Source organism: Vollenhovia emeryi, unplaced genomic scaffold (assembly GCF_000949405.1).
Source record: "Vollenhovia emeryi isolate VEMERY1.0 unplaced genomic scaffold, V.emery_V1.0 DF939132.1, whole genome shotgun sequence".
Taxonomy (NCBI): domain Eukaryota; kingdom Metazoa; phylum Arthropoda; class Insecta; order Hymenoptera; family Formicidae; genus Vollenhovia; species Vollenhovia emeryi.
The window spans coordinates 177,578-187,472 of record NW_011967234.1 but is presented as its reverse complement, the minus strand read 5'-3'; the positions used below and the strand labels follow the sequence as shown (position 1 = coordinate 187,472).

At 31.1% G+C, this 9,895-nt stretch overlaps 3 protein-coding genes across 6 annotated transcripts in view; 1 reads left to right on the top strand and 2 right to left on the bottom strand.

The window, feature by feature from the left end:
* Positions 1 to 6: 6 nt before the first annotated feature.
* The window catches only part of LOC105567987 (protein unc-13 homolog D), a 30,980-nt gene continuing 21,091 nt past the window's right edge, over positions 7 to 9,895 (top strand). Inside the window, exon 1 of one of the 3 annotated variants that reach the window (XM_012023308.1) lies at positions 7 to 180. In XM_012023308.1, the coding sequence (XP_011878698.1) occupies positions 149 to 180 (32 nt within the window). In that variant the 5' untranslated portion in view covers positions 7 to 148. Of the gene's footprint in view, positions 181 to 2,200; positions 2,970 to 9,895 lie in introns of those variants that run through there. The other 2 variants (XM_012023294.1, XM_012023296.1) reach the window with 2 other exon arrangements.
* Positions 3,323 to 6,443, bottom strand: LOC105567984 (trypsin epsilon-like). The gene is made up of 5 exons (XM_012023290.1): positions 6,374 to 6,443; positions 6,052 to 6,149; positions 5,882 to 5,964; positions 5,453 to 5,726; positions 3,323 to 5,198 (listed from the first exon to the last, which is right to left on the bottom strand). Exons 1-5 carry the CDS (start codon positions 6,426 to 6,428, stop codon positions 4,914 to 4,916), a joined length of 795 nt encoding a protein of 264 aa, XP_011878680.1. The 5' UTR covers positions 6,429 to 6,443; the 3' UTR covers positions 3,323 to 4,913.
* On the bottom strand, positions 6,642 to 9,802 carry LOC105567985. Of its 2 annotated transcripts, XM_012023292.1 has the most exons (6): positions 9,579 to 9,802; positions 9,009 to 9,490; positions 8,080 to 8,810; positions 7,590 to 7,939; positions 7,363 to 7,418; positions 6,642 to 6,786 (listed from the first exon to the last, which is right to left on the bottom strand). In XM_012023292.1, exons 1-6 carry the CDS (start codon positions 9,655 to 9,657, stop codon positions 6,655 to 6,657), a joined length of 1,830 nt encoding a protein of 609 aa, XP_011878682.1. In that variant the 5' UTR covers positions 9,658 to 9,802; the 3' UTR covers positions 6,642 to 6,654. The 2 variants fall into 2 exon arrangements, with proteins under 2 accessions (XP_011878682.1, XP_011878681.1); XM_012023291.1 differs by lacking the exon at positions 6,642 to 6,786 and having other exon boundaries at positions 6,935 to 7,418; positions 9,579 to 9,795.

The window sequence follows — 9,895 nt, the reverse complement described above, 5'->3', positions numbered from 1 at the left end:
GGACCAAAATTTTGTTAAAAGACGTACCGAAGAGAACGAGGAACAAGATTTTCTTAGAAGACGTACCGAAGAGAACGAGGAACAAGATTTTCTCAGAAGACATACAGGAAGTTATGTTAGAAGACATCGAACCACGCCGGGCAAATCGATGCGAGAATTGTTGGCTCTGTCCACCATCGAGTAAGTGCTACCTCAAAATTTCTTTATTATACCAATCTAAAAAAATTGAAAAACTAGATTACAAATTAATACCTGATTATTGAAATAGAATAAATTAAATCCCGTTAATAATTGAATTAAATTCCTTTTATTTACTGCGCGTTAGGAAAACTAATAATTCCTAAACTAGCACTGAATATTTAGATTCCTACATTATTGTGTGTCACATGTGTGGGCCGACTTTTGCGGAGTCAAGTAAGGTTAATTAAACTTCTCCGTAACAACGATGTGAACCTGTATTTAACTTGTGGTTCCATGAACATAATTAATATTAATTTTCCTCGAAATATTTCTGAGTCTCTTGTAATAAGTTTTATTCCTTTGTTTAAAGAACAATATCATTATTATGTCTTTTTTATTAAATAAAATAGACTGGCAACAATATTTGTCTGTATATTGTGTGCAACAATTCACTTCGACAAAAAGATTTATTCATAACAAATGGTAATTTGCATTTTTACTATGGATATTACATTTAATCACTCAAAATTAATAAACAATTTTATCGTTATTATTGCGATAACAATAACTACACAATATAAATATGTTGTTGTGTTAACTAATTTAATAGACACAAACCACACCATAAGAAATAGTTCATGGTATAATAATATGTACTAAATATTTATTCAAGAGTACATATTAACTTTATGTTTAGAACATAAAATAAACCGAAACGTTTTATTTTAAAAATTGTATATGTAGTAGTAATGGTAGTAGTAGCTATGTGTAGGTATTCGAGTTAACAGAATGTTGCCACTTGATATTCAAATGATATTCAAATGATACAATAATTCCCACAAGATTCCTGAACGAGAATAACACGTAATTAAACCCATCTGCTAGTATCATAGTACAACGGAGTGTAACAATTATATAAACTTAGCAATATATAATTGACAAATCACTGAATCTATAGATAATATATTTACACATATAATTTCATTTTTATTTCATGGATTATGTCTTTTTATCACGGAGAAATTGTAATAACCTAAAGTGTAATATTTTATTGACATGCAACACATCTACAAGTATCAATTATTTACGTTTAAGAAATAATGTTCGCGTGTGTGTGCGTATGTATGTGTATAGCAAAAAGCTAAGAATTAAATACAACATTAAAAAATAAATATCAAAGTAAAATAGAGAAAGTATTAAAATTAACATATTCCGTCGTACCTATTTAATTTTATGTCTGTGTTTATATGATCAATCATGTGTGAATAATTAAGATGCGATAGAAGTATCATTAAACCGGAAACTGCAATATCATTAGCTTCGGGATTTTTTATCTCTTACGGGAATTTACAATGATTTCTTGGGAATTCACAACAATCTATTTTTAACACATGAATATTGCAAATATACATGTGACTTAACAAAAACAATAATTAAAGAAATATAAAGACATTATTTTCAATAAAATGACATGACATTAAGATTAATGTTTAATAATAATATAAATGCATCCTTATAATTAGGCTTAATTAATTTAATTTTTATCTTAGTAAAAGGGATAAATACTTTTCACTTAATTAATTAATAATACATATTATGTAAAAAAAATAATTACAAGATGTTAATTATAAAGCATCTTTGTATATGTTCTGAAATAACTCTCAATCACTCATAACAGATTTCTTAATATTTCTGTACATAAAATAAGAAATGTAAAATATAGAATTACCTATATAATAATTTAATAATACATAATAAATATATTCACACACTGATATAAAAAAGATACTTAAGTAAAGTATAGTTTTGATTTCATGAGTCGTGATAAAAATACAATGCAAAAAGTATATAACAACAACAAACACTTTTGCAAAAAATATTTCTTGTTGTTTTACGTTAATTAATGTAGAAAGAAGATGTAGAAAGTAGGCGTGAGTGAACGCATACACCCCTTCTCTTCGCATACGCGTGCACAATCAGTTGGGATCCCCAGTTAGTGAGTGCGTGGGTACTTGGCAGTATAGAGAGTGTTCAGTGCCACTTTTTCCTTCGTAGGGGTCGCGTATAAATGAACGACGTTGGTGCACGACTTTCTAGTTAACAAATCGTAATTATATTACGCAGTTGCAAATTATCATAAAACAATGTGATAACTAAAATAAAATCTATTGCATGAGCAATACATCAAAGCAGCGCAAGAATGTGTATATACAATGTGTGTAAATTATACGAGTTCGTCTTTTAAAAGAAATTCATAAATTTAAAACTCAGAAAAATATATTTTAAATAATTCACAAGTAGACTGTAAAGAGTTTAGCCATGTGGAACAACCCCATAACGTTAAAACTTTATCGCATGAGGCGTCTGTTGCAAAATTCTGCGAAAGATAATAAAAATGTTGAAAAGACAGAAAAGTCGTCCGCTATCTGTAAAGAAGAATATTTAACTGATAGAAATTTATCAATTATGACCGATCAGCATCTTGAATCAGATGTCGTGGACAATGTTTGTCTGCGACAAAAGCAGCACGTTGATGCAAGAACGTCGAATCCTTCCCGCACGTGTTCGCAGGACTCGTACGTCATGATAGCATGTGAAGAACTGCCTATCGCAATGAAATATAATAATTGGGAATACGTGGGCCATGATGATATCACCGAAAGTATACGAACCAACAGTACCGTAAAAAAATACTGTAGTCCCAGATGCAGTAGTGCTTGGTTTCTAAAAATCCGTCGCGAGTTTTTGAAGAATTTCCGTAACAAAATTTATCCTGCAGTGACAAGTGGGTGAGTAAAAGTCTTTTACGTAATCTTTTCTTCTTCTTTCGAATAATAAAGCTATCAACGATCCCTATCTCTCTAAAGTTATAAGTTATTTCATTATAATTTAATATGAAGCAACAAAATGTTTATAATAATTAAGTACATTCCTTCAGTTTGCTAAAAATAAATATTTATGTCATATTGAGATAACAGTGGTCACATTGTTATATGATAAAATGAGAGTTTTTACTCAACAGGATGTAATATGAATTTTAAAGATAAAGCACTGGTATTTATATTATGGTTTCCTGCCATGATGTAATCATATATAAAACACTATTATAATTCAAGATACTACTATAATACGTACTAGAAATAGATGTAATGGATGTAAAATATTTAATTTTAAATACACGCAACACACATACACAATTATTATCTAATACGATACCTTCATACTAGTATATGTAATACACTTTATGAAAATGAATCTACTAATATTTTATTGCTGTTATCAATTAGCGGTACATTTTATTTCTAGACTATTTCTAGACTATCACAGCCATATCTCAAACGGAATTGATAACGTAATATCCGTATGCAAAAGCAGTCTGCATATTCACGTCCAATAATGTGACGGATGTTCTGTTACGATAACGCACTTCTCACGGTTTTTACGGAGACACTCAATAGTTTGCACGTGGCAGGGGAGTTTAAAGACCCTTAGAAGCGCGAGCAGAAAACCTGACATAGGTTCGCTTCGAGCGGGGAAACACGTGGATGAGTCATCCTAAATAGTAGCTTGAAAGTAACAAGCACGCGTGCATGGTCGAGTAAACAGCAAATGGCAGGAGAATACGTGGCTACGTGTTACATTTTCCTCGCGAATTTTATCGTTTACGGTATATATTCCAGGCAAATGTAAAATAAATTCATTTAATGCGTATATGTTATTGTAAACACAAGAATATTACTTTCATTATTTTCTTTAATGCTTCAATTTTCTCGAATGTTGTAATATGCGAAAAGAGAATCCTGTTCTTCCTCTGATTTATATTAATATTACGATTATTAATATCAAATGATTTTACATGATAGAATGATATCAAAATAGAATCTCTATTACTAATCGCGCTACGTATAAGCGTGTTACAAACATTTCCGAGCACAATGATTTTTGTTTTTCTCTTCAAAACTCATGTACCAACTCACCATCAAATCATTGTAAAGACCTATGGTAACATAGTACTACTCGAACAGATTTACTAAGTGCTATATTTCATACTTAATTTTACACCGCTCCATAATTTTTAATCAACTATACATGTAAAAATAGCCAATATCATTAAAAAATATCATTATCACGTAAAACTAAATATTCATTGCGTACATTACGTGGTCACGTACACCTTTTATTCAGCATTGCACGAGCGAACACTACGTGTGCCGCGTGCAGGCGTGCGCGACACTCTTGCGTAGCGCGTGTATGTGGTAGATTTCCTGCACGCACCGAACCTGAACGCAGGAGGGTTCACGACTCCGTGATTCGATATGCCTTTTGTGTCTATTCTCTCGAAAACAATGCTTTCAACCTGTCGGATAAGAACGCTAGGGTTTTTGTGGCGCGATGTGTCGAATAATCTTCTCAGTTTTATTCCTTAACAAGAATGCAAAAGAAGGAAAAATAACATATAACTTTTTACTAAACATCGTCGAGCAGCTACGAATCCTATATATAAAGTGATAAAGTGTCAGTTTATTACATTTTTTAAATAATTTTAAATTTGTCTACACAGTATTTTACAAGTAACAATATTTTTATCAAATTTTAATTTTTTTTATTATTTAGATTTATTATTGACAGCTAATTAGTAGCGAGCTATAAAAATTGATAAAAACGTAAAGACTGTGATCAGTAATGTAATCAGGAATAATTAAGTTATTTAAATTATATAATTGCATATTCGATCATAAGTTTGTAACAGCTTTAATCCATTTTTCATAATACGAAACTTTGACGTAAACTCCAGCCACTTTTCCACAACCATGTCCGAAAGATACGATGCCGTAAATTGTTCTTTTACCGGCCAGTGCTCCTCCGGAGTCTCCGAAGCACGCATCTTTTCCTTGAGTACCGTAACACAAATGATAGTCATCTTTGACGAGTGTTGCGTATGAAGTGGTAGCATTAACGCAAATTTCGTACGGAACGTGCTGAACGTAAACGCCCATAAGAATTTCGGCATTCTCTTTCTACAAAGTATTTTAATCAATTGTATGCTCTTTATTTTTTCACTCATTAACACTGCATTGATGAATAGATGAAAAATCTAAGAAATATATCAAAGGATATCTATAAATAATTCTTATCTAACAAACATTCTATACACGTCTTTGAAATGCTGAAGTTTCGAATTTTGTTGTAATAAGAATATATGCAAAAGTATTCAAAGTAAGAATACTAATTGCATAAATTTTTATGCGTATGACGAATTTAGCTTACTCACTTGTTCGTTATTTATGTATCCCCAACCACAAACTAATAGTTCACGAGATATTTCGTGGGTTGATCTTGGTAAACGAACTGGTCGGACGGTTCTCGAAAATTGAAATGGTGGTTTCACTTGAAAAATTGCGATATCGTGATGCAACAACCTCGAGAACCAAGAGCGATATGTGTCGTTGTATACGTGAATGTTCGTCACCCTATGCACAGATCCGCCCCTATCCGTTTTATTGGATCCAGCCCGTACATAAAATCGTGTCGATGATACTGAGACCCTAAAAAATAATAAAATGGAAAAGAACGACGCGTTAAAACGAAACAGAATAAACTTACTGTGCTCAATCTGTAGGTTTGATAAAAAAGTGACAATTTAATTATAATGTACTAAGAGAATTAATAACAATAGATTGTAATGGTAAATTTTTATTACAAACAATGAAGAGCTGTGATAGCCCATGTCCTCGATAGTATACTAGCACCGCATAAAAATCCATGTGAATTGTGTAAGGAGAGCTGCAAGTATTGTGGTTTTTAAAAAAATGTTAGCAAAGAAATAAATCGTGTCTGTAAATCAACATATAATTAAAAAATACTATTAACCATGAAAGGTCTATATTTTATGTCAATTGGTTGTCCTCCAATAATTTTTGGTTGCGCTATATATGTTGCATTTCCGCCTGTTTCTTGAAATAAAAAACCTAAAATATACATGGATAACGGTATATAATACGTACGGCATGGCTTGTATTAATAATAATAAAAACAGCCATTTAATTATTACCTAATATTATTATATGTATATAATAACTCAGATATTTATTTTATACATTAATAGCTAAAGATATTAATAAATATTTCTCTGCCTTATAATTAATATTAGTAATGTATAACGTAAATAATTAATAACGTAAATTATTCATACCAACAAAACAGAGAACAATGATTGCTCCGCGCATTTTTGCTGACTGTGTCATCATACAATGTGATCGAGCATATGTAAAGTGCGACGATTTATTTTGCCAAGGTTGTAAATGTCACACGACATATTTCATGAACGTTTAACAGCTACAAGCGTTGATACTATCGCAATTACCGTATCACAACAGTGCCAAGATTGAATGTGATTTATGTAAGTACCACAAGCAAAGTAATAATTTGAAATTTATCATTTCTTGTCGCGATGAGTTGAAGACTTATTAGAAGTCAAATACTTATTAGCAGCAAATTTATTGTAAAGATCCATAAAGTTATTATCTCGAGGAACATGAAATTGCGATTACATTTTAACACAAATCCAATAATATTGTAATGTAACTTCAATTCGGTTAAACATTTCTGCAAATTATTTAAAAATACTTATTAAATAATATATGTTTAATATACAAGTATAAATTTACATTTAATTAATTTAAAAAAATTAATGAGAAATGTATTATATAATTTGTAAAACACGTAAATAGAAAATTTGAAAAATTTTAACAACTTTTATTTAAACTTTTATTAAGTTTCTTTACACATTATGCATTAAACATGCAATACAGGTACGTTACTCATTTTGAAATAATTTTATAGAAGTAATTTTACTATATTATTCCATAATTAAGTTTTCTACTTTAACATATGTATTTAATGATTTTAACAATGCTGACATCATAAATTCATCGCTCACAACATCTTAAAATCATTTTTTATTATATCGGTTTCAAAGTCTTTTGAAAATGATCTACGTTCACATCCAGGTGAATCCTATTCTTCCGCCGATTCTTCGACGTTGGATTCATCTTTATGCTCTCCCAAACAGAATAATGTAGAAACAAAACCAATTGTCTCCATAAACATAGTGACCAATAGTAAATTATTTGCGAGACAGGCTAAAGTACTCTTGTCATTTCGGCTTCGCATTTTACTTACGTGATTTAGTGAACGCATTAGTTTTTTGAAAGTAATATCAGCTCTTTTCCTTATTTCTGCAGAAATATACTTATAATTAATTTCCAAAATTCAGCTCTATTATTGCACGTGAACTATTGATCCCAACCTCTTTGGAATCAATTAATAAAAATAAATTCCAAAAAAAATAAAAATATATTACTTGTTAAATTATTATAATTAATGTTATAATTAATATTAATACTTACGAACTTTGTTAGAATATATTGTGAGATATCGCCTTTCATTATTTTCATCAAGTTCATTACTTGCACTGTCTGAATCTGTTATAGGCGGCGAAATATTAGTAGAACTCGATGTGTCGTCATCTGTATTATTTGCACATCCAAATAATTCCAAAAGTTTTGTCATCCATTCAGATAAGCAAGCAAGAATGTTTAAATGACTCTGCCATGACTCTTCAAAAGAGCTTTTAATACCGCGAATAAGAAATTTTTGAATCTCTAACGCGGAACGATGAAAGTTTCCAACAGCAACCATTGTGTTTCTTAGTACTCCATTTTTATACATATTCAATGATACAAACATCCTATTATACCTAAAAGGATCATTTATGTTTTGTTAAAACGCAATCTATTATAAATTTTTAATGTTAACAATACAAAACTAGGACTAATTTTATCGTGTACTATAATAAAAATTAATAAATACTGCATAAATAATTAAAATATCATTAACCTCATAGCCGCTCTCTTGTCCTTAGCAGCACTTTTCAAAAGCGTATTCAATCTTCTGTTGCCTTCCTGATAAATTGCAAAATACTGACATATGTCATACGTGAGTTGCCTTCCCCATCTACTTCCGGAGAGAACATTTCCGAGTTCATTTGCAACACGATAAAGAGATGATCGTTTGGGTATCCGTTGTTCTAAAATTTTCTCATAAATATATTTCACTTGCTGCGTTGTAGTCTTTGGCAGCCTTCGAGAGAATTTACAGCGAATGCTGTCATCTTCATTGATATTAACTTTACATCCACTTAGAAGTTCAATAACGGATAACCATGGCTTGACAAGAAATCTATGATGGCCTTCGTGCGAGTCTTGATCTCTCGATGATGACATGCAAGTTACGAAACGTTGTAACTCTTTGATACAATCGCTGTAATGACTGGCCCTTTCAACAATTGAATGACATAGCAACATGTACAATTGCTCACTGGTTGTGCCGTTACTTGGTTCAGAATGAACGAATGCTCGATTCAAATTGGACTTAAATAATTTCACAGCGTTGTCGGGTGAATCTTTTGCTGAATTTGTAAGAGCTCGATTCAAATTGAAAGATGACGTTGATTTCCACTTATTTGTTACCGGTATCAAGCATTCAAATAATTTTTTACTAGAACTAGCGGCATCGTTTATAGTATTGAAAAACTTAAAACTCTTCGTTATCTGGCGTGGTGATAAGTCCTGAAATAATTAATAATTTAGAAATATTTTTCATGTACAATCAACTTAAAAATAGGCTGCCCAAAAACATTCGTTTTCGATGATATACTACAATTGAATAGTTTATTTTGAAGCATAAATGTTATACTACACACATTTTCAGCTATAGTTATCCCAAATACTAGTGCAACAATCTATTAACGACACTTTCAAACTTACCTCATCTTCGAATAAGGTCATATTATACGTTTTAAAGTAATGATTGACTGCAAAGCCAATCTCTTCTCCTATTCCGATCAGATCGCATAGTAACAGCGATCCTTGAGCTAGACCTTCAGTAAACCAACTTTTCGAAATTGTGGAGTTCCACAATGTCTGCTCATATTGACGAACTGATGCAGTTAATCCGATGGTTCGCGCGAACTCCATAATTTTTGCACGTATAATATTGCTTATCGCACTAATTGTGCTTAGCAAATTACCTCCATCGGGAGACCACAATCTCAAGGTTATTGGCTGAGCGATCGGTCCAGTTAATCTCGCCAAGAAATGTTTTATTATCACTTCCGCATGTTGGACCTGTTTTGGATTTATCAGAACAAATGATGCAACATCCGATTGAATTCTTCGGGATGCTGTCATCGTGGAAAACGTTTCATTACGATAAAAACTTCCTGTCGTCGCATACAATACAGTAATTTCTAGTTGAGAAAAATAATATTAATTATTACTTATAGATTTATTTAGTATTGATATAAAAGAAACAATAAAGTAATATGTATACATTACCGAAGAATAGAAGCAATATAATCAATTTGCAAGGCATGTTTGCGCTATGTCTGCAGATAACTAGTTTAGTCTCTTTCATATAGATTCTTTCAGGCGTACGTCATGCAATTTATCCCAAGAATAATAGAGAATATGTATGCTACAATATATATTGGCGTATGTTATAAAAGTGGAAAATTTATGCTTTCGTCTGAACAGACGTTAATGTTACTTCATATATAGCATAATACGATAATGATAACACAAGATTTATTTTCAAGATTACAGAACAATAACCAATATTTATAACTTTTGTGTAAAAGTAAATTTAATAGCCG

What these genes read in the sequence shown, in the direction of transcription:
- LOC105567984 (XM_012023290.1), bottom strand. Translation starts at nt 6,428, where the DNA reads ATGATGACACAGTCAGCAAAAATGCGCGGAGCAATCATTGTTCTCTGT. An exon ending in CATTGTTCTCTGTTTTGTTG is followed by an intron (nt 6,150 to 6,373) that starts GTATGAATAATT and finishes TGTATATTTTAG; the next exon opens with GTTTTTTATTTCAAGAAACA. An exon ending in GATACATAAATAACGAACAA is followed by an intron (nt 5,199 to 5,452) that starts GTGAGTAAGCTA and finishes AATACTTTGTAG; the next exon opens with AAAGAGAATGCCGAAATTCT.
- LOC105567985 (XM_012023291.1), bottom strand. Translation starts at nt 9,657, where the DNA reads ATGAAAGAGACTAAACTAGTTATCTGCAGACATAGCGCAAACATGCCT. An exon ending in GACAAGAGAGCGGCTATGAG is followed by an intron (nt 7,940 to 8,079) that starts GTTAATGATATT and finishes TGATCCTTTTAG; the next exon opens with GTATAATAGGATGTTTGTAT. An exon ending in AATATATTCTAACAAAGTTC is followed by an intron (nt 7,419 to 7,589) that starts GTAAGTATTAAT and finishes ATATTTCTGCAG; the next exon opens with AAATAAGGAAAAGAGCTGAT.